Source organism: Branchiostoma floridae, chromosome 5 (genome assembly GCF_000003815.2).
Source record: "Branchiostoma floridae strain S238N-H82 chromosome 5, Bfl_VNyyK, whole genome shotgun sequence".
In the NCBI taxonomy this organism is placed as follows: Eukaryota; Metazoa; Chordata; class Leptocardii; order Amphioxiformes; family Branchiostomatidae; genus Branchiostoma; species Branchiostoma floridae.
Genome location: NC_049983.1, coordinates 23,313,554 through 23,334,626, shown reverse-complemented (window position 1 = coordinate 23,334,626; position 21,073 = coordinate 23,313,554). Strand labels below are relative to the sequence as shown.

Below are 21,073 nucleotides of genomic sequence, written 5' to 3'. Positions count from 1 at the left end.
ATCATGTATAACTCCATGTGGTTCAATCACCTATTTGTTTGTGTGTTTCCTCTGATTTTGTTTTCTGGAATATCCCCACCGATGCATCGTAGACAATGTGCCTTGGATGCCCTCGCTGACATGTCGTTGTGGCTAGAAGGGGAGGGCGAAGTCGCCGTAAGTACAGCCGTGCCGCGGGCGGCGTGTGTCTAACCTGTAGGTGAAGGTTCCAGGGGCCCAGGCACGGACCCTTCCTATCCAACCCTCTTCAGGACAGATGTTTTCAGTTTGGAAAGATGCCAGTGTCTCCACACCAACACTATTGCAATCTTGATGTCTTTTTGGATAGTTATTGCCAGTCTCAAAATACAACATCTATAAACCAGTACTGATAAGGACATGCAATCTTACATCCGCCAAAGTAGAAATTGCTCAAGTCTTATTCAATATCAGCAATTCTCAGCAAATTTCCTCCAATATATTCTAGCAGAGTTAAAAAAAAGGGGCCCCCAACATTATTTTACTAGACTAAAAAATGTAACTTTTATGATTTATGGTAGAGGTTTATAAAAAAAAGCATAAGTTTATATTATTGTCATTAAGATCTTTTGCTACCCAACCTCACAAAAAATATCAAAATCCATCCATAACTTTTCAATTGCCCTGTTTCTGAACCAACAAACAAGCAAGCTAAAATAAGAGCATTGGCAAAAGTAATCACCTCAAAAAAAAACCTGAAGAGAAGTCCCCAGTTGGAAGGTTTGCTGCCTCAGTCCCTGGTATAACCGTGGGCATGTGGCCTTAACCCCATCCTTGTGTTTCTTTTTGTAGAGTTTTTTGTGAGCAGGCAATGGAAGATATGATTGGTTGGCTAGAGGGTGAAGGTGATGTAGCTGTAAGTATGAAGATCCATGGGAGTCTGATCATGAGAGATCACAGTGTGTTCAATTGGAAATATCAGAGTTCAAATGTGATCATTATTTCAATCCAGGGTTGGACAAGTTTTCTAAAACTCACTTGTCCTATCGGGCAAGTACAGACAAATTTTACTTGCCCAAACCAATATTTTACCAAATTCAAATGTCAGTTTTAATTTTCATACAGTGCATTTTAATTTTTCCAGCAATGGAATTCTTATTATCATTGCCACTATTTTTCTAGGTCGACCATTGCTCAATATCATGACTGTAAAAAGTAGCAAGTACATTCAAATCTCACTCAATGGATAGATTTTACTTACCCGATCAGGCAAGTGGGGTAGGTCATGTACTTGCCCTATCAGCGCTTTCACTTGCCCTGGACACTAGAGCTACTGGACTTGTCCAACCCTGTAATCTATGGTTGCCCTGTCTTGTGGGCATCAAGATTATGTCAGAGACAACTAGTCATGGTTGCCTCCTCATGTTCTCTAGTTTGTTGATTGTTTGTTAAAGTGAAATTTGCCTATCATTCATTGTTCTGTTATTTTTATAACTGTCAAAAATTGTAGATCTCCATGTTTCAAAGTCAATCTCAGACTGTCATTTCATTGAAGTAACAGTTGATGAAATCCTTAGTAGTCATTGATCCGCAGATGACTTCTTCATGCCTCCTCTCAATTGATCAAGTATAAGTCTGCATATTAGATGTTGAAATGGAGCAGATCTTACAAAGACAATGATCCTGTCATGATGTTGAAGTAAATCTCCTGACACAAGGCTTTAAAGATTGTGTCCTGACATATGTTTTGTTTCCCCAGGTGTTTGATGCGACCAACACCACAAGAGAGAGACGCCAGCTGGTGTTGGACTACTGTCAGCAGGAGAAGAACTTCAAGGTTTGTTTTCTTAAGAAAGAGAAGTAAAACTTTTGTGTCAAATGGGCTGTCTCCAGCTTTGAATTTTTCCCCGTCCCATTAATTGTTTGGAAGCCCATGTTGTTGTTTTTTCTTAAAATACATTTTCAACAGTTTTTGTCACGAATTTAAGATTTGGGGGACGGATGGGGTAAAAGAAAATTAATAGACTTCCGTCCTGGACAGAAGGACGGGTCCTGGAGACAGCCCAGGGTATCAACTTCTCTGAATCAGAGTTCATCTAGTATTATTTTCTTCAAGATCCCAAAAAATTGTACTTACCCAAATTTTTGACTGACCAACTCTGGTCTTTGTCACTTAGGAGTAAGTAATCCACTGCTTCTGTGACGGCACCTTATGCATATAGACCATGTGACTCAATGAGTTTTATTCTTTAAGTTCTCCCAAATACAAACAATTGCAATTTGCAGTGTACCTCTCTTGCTACTAAAGTGAGCAATTACACATGTATGCTGTTTTCTTAACAGGTTTTCTTTATCGAGTCAATGTGTGATGATCCAGAAGTGGTTGCTGAAAATGTGAAGGTATGTGCAAATTGAAAAATGATGCATTATTTTTATACTATGAAAACAATATACATTATGTGTGCCTTATTGAATTGTCCAATATATTGTAACAAAGCATCCCAAATTTCCCTTTATATATTATATTTGGTTCTAATTATACTTTGCATTATTTCTGATTTTCGCTTCAATTTGATTTGCCTTTCTTCCGTCTTTTCCCATTAATTCCCTTGCTTGCATCCTTCCATTCCAAACAAACAGGCAAATGCTGCTGCCCCTAAAAATTCAAGTATTGCCACATCTGTCCCTGTAAATGTGCAGAATGTCCTTGCCGCTTAAATACTTTCCTCGGCTCTCCTAACAAATCCGAGAATGCCAGTCATTACTCAATCAATCTGCACGTCACACAACATAGCCGGTCCTTTTTTATACTAATTTATATTCAATGGTCTGCTTGAATTTTTGGAAAAAAAATAAGACTTAGAATAGCACACAGAAAGTCACATGTACATGTAAATGATTGTAACACTGCAGAGACTATTTTGCCACAGGCCACTGCTGTAGCAAACTTGGCACAGAGTGTGGCAAAGCACTTTGATGAAAGCTTGGCAAAATGGAAAGAATGTTTAATTTGATTTAACAAACTGCTTGCAATCATACTGTGAATGAAATCTCTAACTCTTGGCTTTTGTGCCACCAAAAACTGGCTCAAAGTCCCTGCCAAGGTCTGACCATTGTTTGTCAGATGACCTTGAATCCTCCGCAGGTGACCTTGAGCTTCCTGCAAGCCCTCACGTCTCACTCTTTGCATGCAGGGGCATGAGGAGTTGGGGGAGATATCAGAGGGACACGGTGCCGCTGCGCCCTTCAGGCGTGAAGTCGGCGTAAGTTTTCCCCCCCTTGCCAGCACACTTAGTACTGCATGTCAGGGTAATGGTCATAAACACGTACAGGGAGTGGTGAATGGTTTAACAGTGGGAACGGTTTAATGGTTCAAACAGTGGTAGTTATGGTTTAAACTGTGGGAACATTTTAATGGTTTAAACAACTTGGGAGTGGGTTTAGAGGGTTTTCAGACAAGGCTGTTTTTCTGCATGCATGCCAACATTATTTGATCATGCCACATTGTTAATCTCCAAGCAGATCCTACAATGGCATAAAATAGTACCAAACTGGCCAAGGAGTGTAGTCAGCCAAGAGGTGTCCATTTGCCATGTAGCCAAACACACTCCTAGGCCGGCTTCACTCCTCTGCCAGCTTTTGATACTATCTTATGCTACCGTAGGATCTGCTTGGAGATTACCACATTGTTTTGATTTGTTGTTTTTCGAATTTAAAGAATGCCTAACTTAACTTCCATTAAAATTTTTAAAAACTTGATTGAACTCTCCTGAATTGCGCTAAACCAACAAATTAAAGTTGTGTAGCTTGCGTGGCATGTGAGGGAGATACAAAGTGACATACACATGTAATGTTGGCATGCAAGCAGAAAGGATTACCTTGTACATGGCTGGTGGTAAGGTTCATAACAAAGTCATGCACATAGCTTCCTGTTTAAACCTGACACAAGTTAGTTCATGCACTTGATGGAAAGTTGCCAAAGCGGTGATGGTTTTGTAATTATTGTCTGTAGTAGTAATTTTCAATCCTTGCTCTGTCCAGCAACACAGAGACACAACTGATTTTAGTCTTTTTTTTCACACAGACAAAGGATTTTTTGTGACACCATTTCCTCACTTTTATATCCAAAGGGAATATGTGATAAAAAGTAATTCACACTGTCTTTCTCTGTCCCAAATCCAGCATGTTTTCAACCTTTTAATTCTATTATGAAATCAAGTTATGTTTTGTGTATGAAAAGCATTACACAAAATTTTAGGCAAGTGCAGTTATGATGCCTGCAATTGATTAATTGATTGATTGCAGATAATAACAGTCACATAAGCATTGTAGATACTTTTATACCCTTTTTACAAAGGGAAATTGTATATTAAGAAATGTTAAGATCTATATATAATATCCAGATGAACATAGAACCATATCAAAATCCATTATCTTCAGTCTTCATTGTATGTCTAAGTTGAAATATCTCTCCCCACTCTTCAATGTGCCTGCATGTTCCCAAAGCTCCTCAGCTAAAATTCAAGAAGGTGGTTCAAAACCAGAGTTTGACCGAACATTCTCAAATCCTTGCCCATAATGTGTCCAATAATGTGAAGTACTGCAACAGTTCTTAAGAATTGGCTGTAAACGTGATGAATGCTTTAGCCTGACTTTTCCCTGTACCTTCTGTGGCATGTAATTGCTGCATGCGCTTTTTTTTTTACATTTTCCCCCATTCCTAGCTCTCTTGCTTCCCCCACCTATACAATGCTGCATGTACAAATAGTAAATGTATAGCAAGGTTTGCATGTGACATAACTTTTTAGTCTTGTAAACAAGAAGCATTTACAGATATCTACAATGGTTTAGTTTGAATCTGGTGATTTGAATTATAAACATAATGCAAAATTATGAAAGACATTTTCTTTTATATTTTTTGTTTGTTACATACTTACAATGATAATGTTTGAACTTTGATAAGTACAACTTTTGTTTGAAACCTTTTCGGGTTAAGGTAGATTCAAAGTAAGTTTCCCTTCCACAGTAGTGTTTTATTGAGAACTCATCTCCCTCTTAATCAAAGGTTGATACTTTATAGAATCTCCAGTTTTAAACATTTAATTTTCAAGTGTCCAGATTCCAAGCAGAGATTGTTTTTTTGACATGTCCTTGTGCAATTTTGTCCTGTATTTTTTTCTATTCTGTCTACTGGTCAACATGAAGAAAATTGGCCTGACAAAAACATGTAAAAACAACAGCCAGAGCCGAACTTTTGCAACAAGAGTAATTCCACCTACACTGTACAGTAGAGATGAACAATGTTATTAGAGCTTGATGTTAGTTTTGACCAGTTTGCTTTCTTGGCTTACAGGAAGTGAAGGTGAACAGTCCTGACTACAGGAACATGAACAAAGACGAGGCTATGAGAGACTTTCTGGAGAGAATCCGCATGTACCAGAAAAGCTATGAGCCACTGGACACACAACACGACAAGTAAGGCCATAGATATGTGTGCATTATCATAGAATTGAATCATGTATGTTTGACTTTCTGGAAAATGTACCAGTACCAGTAGAGCAAAAGGACTCTGGACACATGTACCAGTAGAGCAAAAGGACTCTGGACATGCAACACAACAAGTGAGACCATAGATATTGTGTACTGAATAAAATGAAGTGGCATCTCAAATATATGTATGTCTATAGAGCAGGATATAGAAAAAAAGAGCTAAGCAGCTGGACTTATCTGAACAGGAATAGCCCATATGCCCATATTGTTACACATGATAAGTAACACAGTATAAGAATGTGTGTGACGCACTTCAGTAGAAAAAGTTCACTTTTACAAGAATCATTCTCCCTGCAGAAACATCCAACGCCGCTAGCAAACCGCCTCTTGTCTGTAGTCTCTACCAGACTCCGGATCGCTGGAAAAATCGTAGAAATGGAACAAATCAGAGGAGTAAGCCGGCCAGAGGAATATAACCGGCCAGGGAACAGCACGCGATCGTCGGAGTCTGTGGAATCCCGGTGTCTTGTTTGATGTCCACTAATCGCTATCCAATAGGTGCGAAGTGGCTAAATAACCCTTTTATTGCTTTCCTACTCGCCCGTGACGGTCCAAGCGGGGCGAGCCTGTCACATGTAACCTTCCTCTAAAATTAATACTCGGCAGTTTACAGGCTTAAATACCGAAAAAAAGTACATGAATAGAAATAACAGACACGCCGGAGCGCGGTTCATGTTGTTCTGAATAATTAGTCAAAACTTTTATTGACACGTCGAGTACCGTACGCTTGACGGCCGCCGACTCTGGCCGGTCTGCGGCCAGCTAAAGGCCGAGACTGCCAACACAACAACAACAGCCCACTCGATACTGCTGTCACGAAATGGAGATCTAGAAAAACATGCGAGTGGCGAGCGACAAGAGAAAACATAGCGATAACCACCACAGACTATGGTTCAGAAGTCAGGACCAAACTCGGCATTGAGTCTTAGCAGCGAAGAACTCGGGAGGACGTCAGCGAATCGGCACGTGATCGATCAAGAAGGTGTCCCAGAAAGAAGTCACCCGCTTCGAAACGAAAGAGATCGCAAACTTCCCACACAAAAACATCGCCAGGCCCCAGAAACTTGGTGACCTCGATGCGGTGTTACCGGACTTTGTAAGAACCACACAGCGGCGCCATTTTCTTTGTTTTGTTTGTGCGCTCGGCTGGCGGGAGAAATCTGGCGGTTTGATTCCGAATTATTAATTATATATTTTTTTACATAAGTAAAAAGCTCACTTACATATTACACTTTTGACGCTCTGAATTAGAATAATTCTAGCTAGAAATTTGTAGGTTTAAAACGCATTTTTTCGTAGTTGCTCTTTAACAATTTGTGTGACCAAGGAGGTTAAAGAAAGCCTTGGTGTGACGCCATTTCTGCTGCTGTTGTCTGCACGCTAAGATGTCGCTGGCATTTTCTGGAGATTTATGTAGCCTCTTAGCAAAACGTGAATATCGTAAGCATTCTGTAAATTGTATGGAGAAACTAACTTTGAAAGTGTAGTGTGAAATAGTATTGATAAATATAATTGTGTAAATACGCAGCGAAGTTCAGCTCGTAACGAATTTGTTTGCGTATGATAACACGCCATGCTTTCATACCCATGCTTTGATACCCTTGCGTTTGTAAAAAAATTACGACAAATTTTCCGTATAAATAAATGTTTATTTCTTGAAGAACGACACACTTTTTATTCCTGTGTGAATTACTAGTGTTATGTGCGCATGTTTCGGTTACGAAATGGAGCATGATTGTGAACGTACTAGTATAAACATGACTTGACACCAGTAAACAGTGCCGCATCAAGAGGGAGGGGGGTGGATTCGCGTAATCAAAAAGTAGCCACGATGAAAATTTAGTGGTCGTTAAAACCGCTAAATGTAAGTTATCGTTATAAAATCAAGGATTGGGAACAGTTTGACGTTTGTACCGAAAAAGGCTTATAGAAATAGTCCGCGTTTGCCGGACGCTGAGAGACGCGCCCCACGGCGCGTTAATTGATTTATGGCTTAAATGATCTGAACTTCGAAGCTACTGTCTTTGTGCAGAAAATGAGCGGATTAGTTTTATGGCCTTTCATCAAACCGAAAGTCGACAGACTCCTGGGATCGCGAGCTGTTCCCTGGCCGGTTATATTCCTCTCTATTTGTTCCATTTCTACGATTTTCCAGCGATCCGGAGTCTGGTAGAGACTATCTTGTCTGTACTCTGCTATCTCAATGGTCACCATCAGTTCCTGACCGCCCTGCTTATAAATATTAATGAGCTTATCCTTATATATGCAAGATCCCTTTTGAAAACTGAAAGGCCTATTCTCTGATTGGCTGACAGCTGGTTTGTGGCAACGCCCCAGGAGTACAGACAAGAGGCGGTTTGCTGGTGCCGTTGGATGTTTCTGCGCAGGAGAATGACAAGAGTGAGATTTACGATTAAAATATAAGATTATTTGAAATTTTGAATTACAATGATTCTTGTTTCTCTGCTCCAGAGAGAAGTCCTTCATCCAGGTGCACAACGTTGGTCAGCGGTTCCTGGTGAACCAGATCCAGGACCATGTGCAGAGCAAGATCTGTTATTATCTGATGAACATCCACGTTCTCCCCAGGAGCATCTACCTGACACGGGTAAGGAGAATCCACTGGTCAATCGCCTAGAGATAATGTCATGTTTTTCTGCTGTCGGTAGCACAACATAATCTAGACATAAACGAGGTCTCTCACCAGTTTCTGTCGTTGCCCTATTTTCAGAACTTGTTGTTCATTAGATTTTGAAAGAAAACTATAGTCATCCGTTCTCTACAGCAGCAAAATTGGTGTGTTATGAAATCTATGATATGAAAAACTTTCGTATCAAACCAGATTGATTGAACAGGGGCATAGGTTTTACTGCAGTCAAGATGACAGAAAAATCTGGTGCTTTGCTAGAGTCCTGTGTTGAATTTTGGACATTGCAGGTTTCAAGATTTTTTGTTCACATTTACAGTACTTTGCCTACTTTTTACAGTTAACAGATGTTATTTTCATACCATTTATAACTGTCTTCTCACATCCATTCAGCATGGTGAGAGTGAGCTGAACATCAAGGGCCGTATCGGTGGGGACTCCTCCCTCTCCTTCCATGGGCGACAGTTCGCCAACGCGCTGGCCAAGTTCATGGAGGAACAGGACGTCAACAACCTGAAGGTGGGTTTGTTTGTTTGTTTGTTTGTTTGTATGTGAATCTTTATCTATTCATGAGAAGCTGAAATCAGCCTGCAGGCCACTTTTCATTGAGATCATAAGGGGAGAGATACAAAATGTAAGAGGGTCAGACAAAGTATGTTACATAGATACAATTTACATTGTTTAAAGTCCTAGTAAGTCTATACGTATATCTTAACACATGTATGGTACAAAATACATAAAAGTGAGATCTGCTCCATGACCAAATCTGTTTGTTTTGGTTCTCTCTGCTACTGTATAATTCTCTTAAAGGAAGCCAGAGTTAGGGCTGTACGTATGTCTAATGGTATCTACTGTTCCAGATACATTGGATTCATGGTAGGCTTATGGCTCTCCTGAAGGTCCCTCGCTAGCTGGGGTTTTGGGACAACCAGTTGATTGTGCTTTGTCTTGTTGCATCAGGTGTGGACCAGTCAGCTCAAGCGTACCATTGAGACTGCGGGCGGGTTTCACGCACCCATCGAACAGTGGAAGGCTCTCAACGAGATCGATGCGGTGAGTTTTACGGATTTTTACCCTAAATTTAAGTTTTCCTTGCAATTTTCCTATTTCCTGTATGCTTATAGTCTCAGTATGTATCCTCAAGCGTTTGTACCTTATATGTGACTGCTTTACTTTATGATCATGATATAAACTTGTATTGTTACCAAAATCTTTGCCCCTTTCTGTAGTTAGTTGCTTGGTTGGGAGACAATAGCAAAGTAGTGCATGCTTCTAGTATTAGGTATTCCAACCAAACTACCAAAAAAAAAAGTAAATCGATTTAAAACAAAAAATCACACCCTTGTGATTAAAATCTATTCAATCAGTTAAAATAAAAATCGTATAACCGGTTTACTGTGACCGGTGAGGTACAATACCACAATAAGCAAAGAGATGTTTGATAAAAATGATGCCAAATAATCTAAACGGTTACTGATCAATTCTATCATGACTGGAAGTTGCCAACAACTGGCCACGGCACCGTTGGCCTGGGTACCATCCGGATAGTAGTCCGCTCCTATGTTTGCTTCAGATCTGCTATCCCTTCTGGAGACCTGCACATTCAAACCTTTTGGTGATGACGAAAGTTAATGAGCAAATCAAGGAATGGGCTCTAGAGCACTCGTTCAATGACAACAGGCCTCCTACTAGCTGACAGAGGGAATTTCGGGTGTTGGAATGCCTGTTCGCACGAGCTCATTCCTTTATCCGCTCATGTGACCAATCAGCACACTTATCCAAAATTTGGACGATGTTAAGGTTCCCAGACGGAACAGCAGAAATTAAGCGACTGTATAAAAGTCAGAGCCGCCGTGGGACTGTGTGACGCAGCGGCAACATGTTCGGCCAGTGACCGAGAGGTTGCGGGTTCGAATTTGGCTGCCATGTTACCGATCTTGTGCCCTTGGGAAAGGCACTTTACACAACTTTCCTCACTTAACTCAGGTGAAAATGAGTGCCTAGCTTCGGCTAGGGCTGTCCCTCGGAAAGGACGTTAAATGGAGGTCCCGTGTCTGGGGAGAGCCATACCCCATGCACGTTAAAGAACCCCCACACATGCGATGGTGCGGTGTGAGATGGTGCAAATCATTCCGTCTAGAATTGGTGATTCTCTACAAATCACCCGGAAGAATAGTGAAATATTAGTCACTAATGGATATCTGTATCAAAACCAAACCAAGAGCGAGCTACTATCCGGTTGGTACCCAGGCTAATGCACAGTGGTCAGTACCTGGTGATTTCTGTATCCAGAGCAGTGTTGGAATACCTACCTTTATGTTCCTTATGACCGTGCTGCAGGGTGTGTGTGAGGAAATGACTTATGAAGAGATCCAGGAGAAATACCCAGAGGAGTTCGCAATGAGGGATCAGGACAAGTACCACTACCGGTACCCTCGAGGGGAGGTGAGTCGTGTCGTGGGATGCGTGGTTAGTTAGCGAGTTAGTTGGTTCCCCCGTGAGGCAGAGGTGTGCCTCCGCTGTATCTCCCTTACTGCACTTGTGTTCCTCAGCAAGGTGTGTTGTAGCTCCTCTCAAGATGAGTACAGGCATGACTCTTGTGATCAAAGCAAGTACATGCACCTTGGCAATTGTGTAGTATCTAAGTTGTCAGAGTGAAAGCTCTTGTAGTTTGCACAATTGAGCTTTTACTGTAGTTGCTACAGTAGGAGCATTGATGTAGAAAATCGATTGAAGTGCTTTTTATTTTAATGGTGATAATCAGTGTATTTCCACTTTCAAAACATACTATTTGTTTTTATATTTTTATGATTGTAAAATTGTGGTGCATCGAAAGCTTACAAATAGATACTAGCAAAAAGGTTGGCTGGCAAAACAAAACTTAATTTCCATGATAAGAGACTTCAATTTTTAACAACATTCTTTAAGTCGGAAATTTGGTGCACGGAAAGCTCACAAATGATAGACAAAAGTCCCAAGAAGTGGACTGAAAACAAAACCTTGCGGGGTGAACCACACGTGCAGAAGGGTAGTGCAGCAGCTCCCCCTATCCTCCCCCTCCCGACACTGCAGTACAATGTTGTGTGGCTGGAATTTGCAGGGTAAGTGGGAGGAGATGACATACGCGGAAATAGCTCGCGAGTTTCCCGCCCAGCTGGCTAAACGGGACGGAGACAAGTATCACGTGCCACACCCTTCCGGGGAGGTGAGCCTCGTCGTCATAACAACCCTCTGTCATCTGTTCTGCCGTTCCCTCACCCCCTCGCTTCGTAACTTCGTAACGTACAGTTGCTTGAAGGGTGTAAAAAACTGGTGTTTAAGTTACGCTGTTCCATCTTTAGCAGCACCATCTCTGCTTTGACCATAGCATCTCACTCTTTTTTCAAGACAGCCCCAAGAAATTGTCAAAGTTGGTGTCATGTGCTCTATCCCATCTTTCGCACCATTCACTACAATTTCTGCATTTTACCTCAGTCCAGGACTGTTTTAAATCCCTTTTTTCTTTAAGAGAAAGAGTTGTTCTTGTTAGTTCTAACTGATGTTGTTGTTTAAAATATGTCAAAGCTATTGTTTAGTGCTAGTCCATCTCCTACACAACTCAGCTGCAGTTTCTCTGCTCTCTCTCCTTTTGATTAAAAAGTTGTTCTTCTAAATTCTTTATTTTCAATTTAAAGAACAGATGTACCTACTCAAATGTCTGGTGCTTTTTACATTCTATAGGAACTTCCAAAAGCAACATCTTAAACTTGTAATTGTAGTCCAAACAAATGTCCTTTCTAAATTTGTGGTTTGAATGTGTAATAAGAGACGTGTCAAAGCAGGTCCTATAAGTCAGCCATGACTCAAACGCCCTAAAATGTTGTGCTAGATCCCTTTCTCTTGCTAAAATGTGGCGTGAACCTTATGTCATCTGATTGAAGTTCTCTAGATCTGTACCGTCTCATTCTTGATAGAGGGACGTACATGTAACTTGTACTGTACAGTTAATTGCACTTTCCGCCGCCACGTTCAGCCGGTCTGTTCATCCATCCATTGTTGTTGTTGTTGTTGTTGTGTTGCAGTGGTTTGGTTGTTTTGTGACCATTTATATAAAGAGTTTGTGTGAATTGAAATGAATAGTACGAATAAGAAATCGAAAAATACTAACAGGCAATAATGAACGGAAGGAATACAAATTAATTACTTTCTGACATTTGTGAGAATGCTTAGAATTTTTGATTATTTTTGTTCACTGTTAGTGTAATTTCATACTCATAGCATTGCTCACTTGTGAAGATAGTAAGTACTTGGTTGTTTAAAAGGAAGGATGGTTATCTATTGGATCTATTGTAAGTGAATGCTGGCCACAAAGAGGACTAAAGAATTTCCATATTTCACTGTCAAGGCCATCCTCGTTTATTTTCAGCCTTTAAACATTGATAACTTTTCATCTTGACATTCGCAAAATCATTTTCCTTACTGCATTCTTTGCATTTCAACATGCAAACATGTGCAACTCAACAAAAATTTTAGCACATTTGGAAGCCGTTGCATGAGCACAAAAAATATAGACATAAGTCATTTAGTATGTAGTGCTTGTAAGGCTGCATGTATATTTGACCAACAGCAGAATCAGTCCCTGTTTATTGTGGTTTCTAAACTGGTGGAAATATTTTAAAATCTTAAAATGCTTAAATCTGTAGAAATCTTTTCAGAAGTTAATTCCAAGATTCTACTTAGTGTTTCAAATAGTGACCAACACTCTAAATAACTGTGTTTTTTCCCCACAGTCGTACCAAGACCTGGTGGCTCGCCTGGAACCAGTGATTATGGTAAGTGCTGTATGTAGTGTTCAAGCACGCTTTAAACCATGAATCAGGGTAGCCTGTGCTGCACACATGGTCAGAATTGATGTACATGTGTTTATGATATGGGGTCAGGGGTCCACAGAAGTACTCTAACAAGTTCTTTTAAAACTTAAAAATATGTTTTCTGTGTGTTCTGAAAGTCTATCAGATATGCTACATGTACATGATTGTATGATAATTTTATGCATGTAGAACTATGATCCGAGCAAAAAATCTTTCACTGGTACATTTGTATAAGTATGAGATTCAGACACAGATTGAGACGATTTGACCGACGTGTTCACCCTCTTCAGGAGCTGGAGAGACAAACCAACGTGCTGGTCATCTGTCACCAGGCTGTCATGAGATGTCTGCTGGCGTACTTCCTGGATAAAAACTCAGGTCAGGGCATCTTTACTTTCTTGCAGTGTGTTGCTTAGTTCTGCAGAACAATACGCGTAGTGTGTAAGTGTCCACCCAAAATACTGCATTTTGTATAGCTTGGATGGACTTGCACAATTACGTTGGTGAAAGCTAGACATCCAGGTAATAAGATACGCCTAAAAGCAGTCACTCAAGCAACTGGATATGGTTTTGTAAATGGTGAGACATTTTAGATAACATCTGTTATCACCCTTTTTGGCATGTTTTGTACAGTTGTATTAAACATGTATCATGCATGAGCTATGAGATATTTGCATTGTTTGAGCCAATGCTACAAATTTACTGACTATTTATCTTTACTCTTCTACCAGATGATCTTCCCTATCTGAAAGTGCCCCTGCACACTGTCATGAAGCTGACTCCCATGGCTTATGGTAAGTCAAACAACTTTTCAGATCACTGTATTCATGTGCTGTGCTCTAGTACTGTAAAAGTTCACTGGGATTTAATTTCGCAGTAGTGAACGAAATATTCACAGTGGTTTTGAGTTAGCGCTAGCGCCATCTAATTCAAAGCTCTCTCATTATTGTCTTCGAGGTGTCTTGCTGGCCCTCAGTTTCATATTTTGTGAAGTAAGTTTACTAACAATGTTGCTGTTTGTCCAGGTTGTAAGGTGGAGTCCTTTTACCTGAACATCGAAGCCGTCAACACGCACCGAGAGAGACCAAAGGTAGGGCAGCCATGTGCACCACTAACTTAGTGTGAACTTAGGGGTGAATAGGAGATGTAGATAGCCAATACCAGGGCTCTAGCCAGCTCGATTTTTTTTTCCGTCAGCCAATTCCCATTGTCGCGAAAACACTATTCCAGGAGTTAGAGAGACTGAACTGAGATCTTGAAAAATGGGTTTTTAATGAGATTATCGTATGCAAAAGGGCACTGAAACACATTGTCAATAATCATAATAGCAAAACAAACAGTGTATGGCTTTTACGGCCGTGGACGGCGTCCCCAAGCCGCCTGTAGCTTCTACCAAGGATTTTTGTCCGTCAAGGTTGACGGATTGGTTTTAAAATTTTTCCGTCAGACGCAGCAAATTTCAGTCAATTGGCGGAAAAACGGACGCTGGCTAGAGTCCTGACCAATACCAATCTCTTGCACGACAATAGTATTGTCTCGCATGGATTAGTGTTATCCCCATAGTATGGTATACTGATGTTTGAACAAGTATTAGTTGGGTATGGTTGTGTGGGGAAGGTGGGAAGAGGACAAATCAGTGCTTATGCTGATGTCATTCTGATCCTGCTTTCCTTTGACTTCCTTTTTGTTACCACATGTATTCTTGTACTCTTACGTGATATATCTCACTTTAGTAGTGATCTTGAAAATCAGAAAATGATATGATGCCATGCTTATTGGGTATACACCTTTCTCACGCGGCGGCCATGATAGATCTAAAACGAGTTCAATGAGGCAAACAAAAGACTGTCCATCATAATTAGCAGTTCAACGAATGATAGCCTATCAATTAGGAAAGCGACCAATAAGAGATTTGGCTGCATGTCCGTCAAATATTTGCATTATTATGTTTTTATTTTGCATCTCTTAAGGGACTATGGGGTCAGACTATGCTACTCTAAATTGCTACATCTTTCGGTGCATAACACTAGTTATTATATTTATTATTTGATCTTATATTGTGAAAATTTGTGTGGTTTGGGGGAAATCTAAATGGCAGCTGATTTTAGAAATAACTTTTGTCTGTTTGCCTCATTGACCTCGTCTTCGATCTATCATGGCCGCCGCGTGAGAAAGGTGTATTGCATCGTGGGTTGCTTTTCGAAAAATGTGTTGTATAAGATGGGTGTATGCTTAAATATGTGCAATTTGGAACCCTGTCTCTGAGAAGTTGACTGACTCTTAAGATGTTCTTGATTATGAAGGAGTCATCTTTGTCATGAAGAAAAACATATTTCTCCTAGAGTTTTGAAAGATTTGTTGTTTTAATTTGTTTGTATTTTTGTGTTGCACAGTTTGGAAGAAATTGTGAAGTGTAGATGTCATTATTATTGCTATCTTTGTTGCCCTGTTTGCATTTTAAGTACAGTCCTGTTTTATGAAGAAAAGATATAGTTATGTTTCTCCTAGATGTTGCTGCTGTTGTTTTTTTTCTCTTCTCAGTTTTGTATTTCTTAGTTCATGAAATGATCAGAGTGCTTATCGTAGCTATGTCTTGTGCAGCTGCATTTTAAAGTCGTGCTGTTTTTGTGTGCCCTGTGTTGCTGTGTTCTGTTGTTTCTGTGCACAGCTTGAGAAGGACGGGCAGTGTAATTTTCCAGGTAAAGTAGAGAGTGGAGTTGTGTCTGAAAAACTTTTCCAATACATTTTAGGATTCTGTTGAATGAAAGAGCATGAGCAGAGCTTTCTTTTGATGTACCTTTTTTTATAAGTTTTGCATCTAATGCACTTCAGTGTTGTTTGGTCAGAATCGCACGCTGTGGTAAGATGCCAAAAAGCATCCTTTTTTGCCTGAACAAATTTTCGATCCCAGGATAGCTTCAATGGGTTTCATTATTTTATCCCACTAGAAGTAACGAAGTTTTGGTGGCAGACAAGAAGATAGTCTATCCAAGCTAGTGTTGTGAAGGCCAGCATGCTTTGGTTGCTCCGTCTGCTGCAAGATTTTGTTATAAAAAGAAAAGATAAGAAAGTTCTGTCCCTCTACCTAGGGTCAGTAAGGATCTACAACTGTAGTATAGTTAGAAGACTGCAGCACTTGGCAAGCACTGTTCTGTCTTTGATGTGTTGTAACAGTTATTTTGTTTGCACATGAGTTGCACGGATCACGTTAAACTGTTAGGAGTCGTGTACGCTAAGTTTACGGCTATGAGAACTGATGCATGCGATGCATGTTTTACCGTAGGCTGAGTCGATGAGCGCACCCATCGCTGAGTTGGCCGCTGTCAAACTGTCAGTAGAGTTCTCTGCCTCAGGGGTCAGTTAAATCAGTGACTACCGTGTTGTTTGGTTATTTGTTTGTCACGTTGCTATTTGTCTGGTTTGTTGGGATGCATTTTGGCAGTTGCTTGTAGAAATTCACCCTGGTGTTGTACCATGTTGTGTTGTTTTAGTGTTATATTGTTTTACTATGGTTCAGATTTGTGCCAAAGATTTCGGCAAGGAAGCCTTCATGACAGTATACGTGCTTTGGCTGTTGTCATCCTTATGTGTACCTCAGTTTTACCAAATTTCCCTTTTATATTGTGTATGGTTTTGCACTATTTTTTTGGCTGGGGGCAATATACTTAAGTTAACCAGGTCAACATGGTGGCAGTGTGTTTATGAAAGTTCTATGTTCATTTAAACTAGAACTGCAGAACGGATGGCGGAAGGTCTATGGACAAATTTTTGTTTCTCTTCAATGAAATGCAAATGTTCATGATATAGTGATGGTGTGCCATATCATGGTTGCCATTCAAAATGTCAGTCAAGGGCTCACTGACGTAGACCAAAAACTCGCATTTGCAATGCAGCTTTATTAAATATTAGTTGTCCAGTTGTAGTGATTCATTCAACTACAAATAAGGCACATGTGGTCCAGAGAACCATTGATGCAGGAAGATATGTGACAGAAAAATATGATTACTAATTTCTCTCATCAATGATTGATTGTTGAGTTGGTTTTGTCTTGTTGTTCCAGAACACTGACCCACTGAGAAAGAGCGAAGATGCACTGGAGACTGTACCAGACCACTACTAAAGGGAGACACACTACGACACACTTCGGCAAAAACGGGAGTCAACTCGCAAGTTGAGATCAGAAGTAATGTGGACTCAACCTCGGCAATTACAGACTGGTCTATATTGCTCAAGGTTTCCGGAAGATATGTTACATACGAAAAATATGTTTACTAATTGAAGAGTATAATGTGGAAATAAATAATACTATGTCAATCCAGAAAATATCTTCCATCAATTAATGCCCCCCAAGACCCCTTAAAATGGGACAGCTAACACTGGACACTTCAAATTGGAGAATGGATGATTTTTAGACTTAATGTGCGCCAACTTCTAATCTATCTGAGACTACATGATTGTATGTCTCAGCTTAGTTTTGGTGCATGTAGTAACCTTTTTCATAACAAAGATGGCAGTACTCTCATATTTATCACTTGAGACTTGGAAGGCAAAACTTCCTCTGAGTCTGACTTTGACTTTATTGACGATGAGACAAGTCATTACATAAGTCTGCCTAGGCAGCTTTGCGGACGAACATACAAATTTAAAGAATTGTCGTGTTTTTATTTTGTCATGTCCTGATGACGATATCTGACTTAAACAGTTGTTGGATGTCAAGTAGAACATTACATTATGCAAAGTGAATGAAGATTATCTGGAGAGTCTGAGTTACTCATAGCGTCCAGCATCTCTCACCAGTGACTGAGAACAATTACCAACCCACCGTGTCTAGTTACAATGGACCAACCCCTACCAGAGTAACTGACCAACGGACGTACCAACCAATAAGGCCCAAGGACACGGCATGAAATTTTGTTGAATATATTGTTAGTGTCATCCCAAATTTAAAGTGAACAGTGTTAGTGGGTCCTCTATGCTGCTGTCAATGTCAGTGTACTGTGGTGTGGAAGTCACTTGTAAAAAGCCTTGGGTTGAAGAGATACCTTTATTTTGATGTACATATGTGATTATAAAAGGCCATAATGACATAATTTACTGTAGATAAGATAGTCTATCGGAACTACTGTAAAATGTGCTATTTTAGTGTCGCTGCACTTTGGCAATTTTTGTGTGCCAAGAAAGTTGGCAAAACTTAATTTTAGAGAGTCGACAGTCATCAAACTAGCCCTGATTGAAATTCATTATTACAAGTGGTTATATTTTACCGTATTTGCCAAATGGTGTACTCTAGCCTTAAGAGCTGTGCTCTTAATGCATCCAAAGTCTTCTCATGTATTAACCATATCAACATAATTGTTTTAAGGATGTTTGGAAGGAAACTAAATGAGACATGTTGAGAGTAAAATTCCGCTGCTATGGTCGAATTTCTTCAGAATTGAGAAGGATAGAGAGGTCTATATGCATCTTCGTACATGTGTAATATGAATATCTATTGTAAGCTCCTGGCCAGTAACATAACAATACCAAACATTTCTTGTGTATACAGTGTTTGAAATACCCTCTTGCAAATGCAACCACATTTTTGCTTCAAACCCAGGTACGCTCAGTTTGCAACCAGTTGGAATGCAGCTTTCCCACCACCGTATAAGCTTTTGTATTTATGTCTTGATAAGAATTAAGATAAGACATAAGTAGTTACATGTAACTGGAAGAAAAGATAATGGGAAAGTAGCTGATTTGAAGAAAGTAATACATGTAACTTGGAAGTGGGGCAACCTGAAATGTTGGTGCAACCTGGCTTTTGACTCAGGTTGCTGCTCGAGCAACCTGGCTGAAAAAAAGTATTTGAGCACTGGTAAATTATGTGACAGTAGCTTGTTTCCAACATTGTTGTATTGTTGTTTCCACTGTTGTATGTATGGTCGAAATGCTGACATTTTGCGAGGTGTAAGTAACATACATTTTGCACAAGATAACGTAGCAAAAATGATAGTTGTTACATTGTGATCAACATTTTACAAGGTGAAGTAACATACATTAAACAAGATAATGTAGCAAAAAATCATAATTGTTACAACTTACTAGTACAAGGAATTGAACAGAGTCTGGATTGCAATCCAATCTCTACACAAAGAACAAGTAGTGCAAATATTGTAACTAAAGGTAGAAAATACATGTACTTGAATTTGTGTTAGAGGCTTATTTAAGTTATGAAAGTATAACTTAGATAATGTTAGCTTTAAGTTCCAACACAATGTCCTTATTAAGGACTTCAACTACAAATTCTCAATCGTGACAAAGGCTCGAAGACTTTTTCTTTCAAATGTGCCAAGTCAGACAGTCACAGAAAATGTCTCAAAAATATGATGAAGATACTCGTGTAAGCTAGCTTAGACCTCACTTGTTGATACTTGTACCAATAAGCCATTTCACAGTTCCAATGTGCATTCGTCATGGTTACACTTTGGTTACATCAAAACTTTGCACATGCAGTCAAGACTGTGAAATGACTTATTGATCCGTGTACATCTGTTTTATTATGTTGAGATTCATTATGTGTTCTGTGCCAATAGCTGGAAAAAAATGGTTGTTGCTATTGAAATGTTATTAAGTTCCACATATGTAAAAGTACAATGTATGTGTGCTACAGTACAATATACAATGTATATTTTGTCCTTGTATGGTATTCGAAGTGTACAGTAATGTGTATATCTGTCAGCGTACGGGTGTTCTTAATTTTTTCATGTGTGGTTAAGAAGAGTCTATTTATTGCAGGTGTAAAAATAAACTACAATATGCAAGCAACATGTGGAATTTGTTATTACATTACATGTAATTCTCTTTTAGTACCATTTTGCAAAAAACTGGTCGGTTTCGTGTCAAACTATTATACATAGGGTATTGGAGGTTTCTTCTGCACAACCAATCAAGTCTCTCACCTGCTTATGTTACTTTGCCCATTACTGTCAGACATCTCCAAAGCTTCTCACCGCTATATGTAGCTGATGTAGGGGCACTTTTGCGAGAAGCATGGGCGATAGGCCAAGGAATTGTTGAATATCGCCTGTGTTGACCTGCCTGGGTTGGTGTTCCGAGTGTGACCCAAATGAAGCATGTGACTTGACCAAGGGGCGGTTACTCAAAACTGAGTGTAACATATAACCAGTAGTGATACAGGTAAAACTATGAATTATATGACCCTCAAATGGACAGCCGTCTCTTCTACAGAAATGCCACATGCAGTCAATCCTCAGGTAGGGTAACCACCTCCAGGCACAAGACACATTTACTTATTCAATCTCATTTTTACATAGTTACCCCAACCCTACGCAACCACCTGTCGTAGGCAACCGTTCGTCCACAGTCCCTTGACTGAGTACTGACTTCAGGTTTGACTGTACCATAAGAAAAATACGTGTACAGTGGTCAGACCTGATCATAACATTGCGATAACATGTTTGTTATCTGCGTTATGTGGGAATCTACGCGTACAGTTTCTCACAGATTCTCTGAGAAGAAAAGTTTAAAGGTCACCATCTGGAACAGTTTACTTTTCAAAAATGGGGGACAGATTTTTGGCCTTACAACATTTGATGTATATCCAACCAAATTGTTTCATAACATCATTCAATTCGTAGCTTTTAGGAATGAATATTTAAATCTCTCTTCTTGTTGTTGATTAATGTACTTTATTTCCATTTGTACAAATAAAAATGCTATTGAGTCCAACCCGGAAGTACAATGAACTCGTCTGCGTATTCTCGTATCCAGGATAGCTTCATTGAACGTGCTTTGTGAATGGGGTCCTGGTCACGAGATCGGACCGAAACTTCTCAATCTCACCTTTTCTTGTGTCTCTGGCAACCTTTGTCTTCTTGTAGGCGAATAGTTCGCAGATATGGCTTTTAAGGAAGGTGGAGAATTCCTGAAGTATCTAAAGCAGCACAGAAACGGAGAGAAAGAGTTCGCAAAGCAAGAACTCAAGCAAATCTACGAGGGAGAATACACGAGGTCGAAGCCGCAAGGTCGCCGAAAGGGGACTTCTTTCTCGAGGATCGTGAATGCCCTG

General features: G+C 39.9%; 1 protein-coding gene across 13 annotated transcripts in view; it reads left to right on the top strand.

Annotated features, from left to right (window-relative positions):
* Nucleotides 1-17,624, top strand: part of LOC118415405 (6-phosphofructo-2-kinase/fructose-2,6-bisphosphatase 1-like) — a 32,169-nt gene extending 14,545 nt beyond the window's left edge. For 4 of the 13 annotated variants that reach the window (XM_035820002.1, XM_035820003.1, XM_035819999.1 and 1 more), the window contains 15 exons: nt 93-156; nt 1,718-1,795; nt 2,302-2,358; nt 3,153-3,221; nt 5,312-5,433; nt 7,981-8,116; nt 8,549-8,674; nt 9,116-9,208; nt 10,496-10,600; nt 12,925-12,966; nt 13,296-13,383; nt 13,737-13,799; nt 14,031-14,095; nt 16,289-16,360; nt 17,066-17,232. In XM_035820002.1, coding sequence (XP_035675895.1) covers nt 93-156; nt 1,718-1,795; nt 2,302-2,358; nt 3,153-3,221; nt 5,312-5,433; nt 7,981-8,116; nt 8,549-8,674; nt 9,116-9,208; nt 10,496-10,600; nt 12,925-12,966; nt 13,296-13,383; nt 13,737-13,799; nt 14,031-14,095; nt 16,289-16,360; nt 17,066-17,125 — 1,240 coding nt within the window. In that variant the 3' untranslated portion in view covers nt 17,126-17,232. Of the gene's footprint in view, nt 1-92; nt 157-810; nt 875-1,717; nt 1,796-2,301; nt 2,359-3,152; nt 3,222-5,311; nt 5,434-7,980; nt 8,117-8,548; nt 8,675-9,115; nt 9,209-10,495; nt 10,601-11,255; nt 11,361-12,924; nt 12,967-13,295; nt 13,384-13,736; nt 13,800-14,030; nt 14,096-15,673; nt 15,705-16,288; nt 16,361-17,065 lie in introns of those variants that run through there. The other 9 variants (XM_035820000.1, XM_035820012.1, XM_035820008.1 and 6 more) reach the window with 8 other exon arrangements.
* Nucleotides 17,625-21,073: the final 3,449 nt, after the last annotated feature.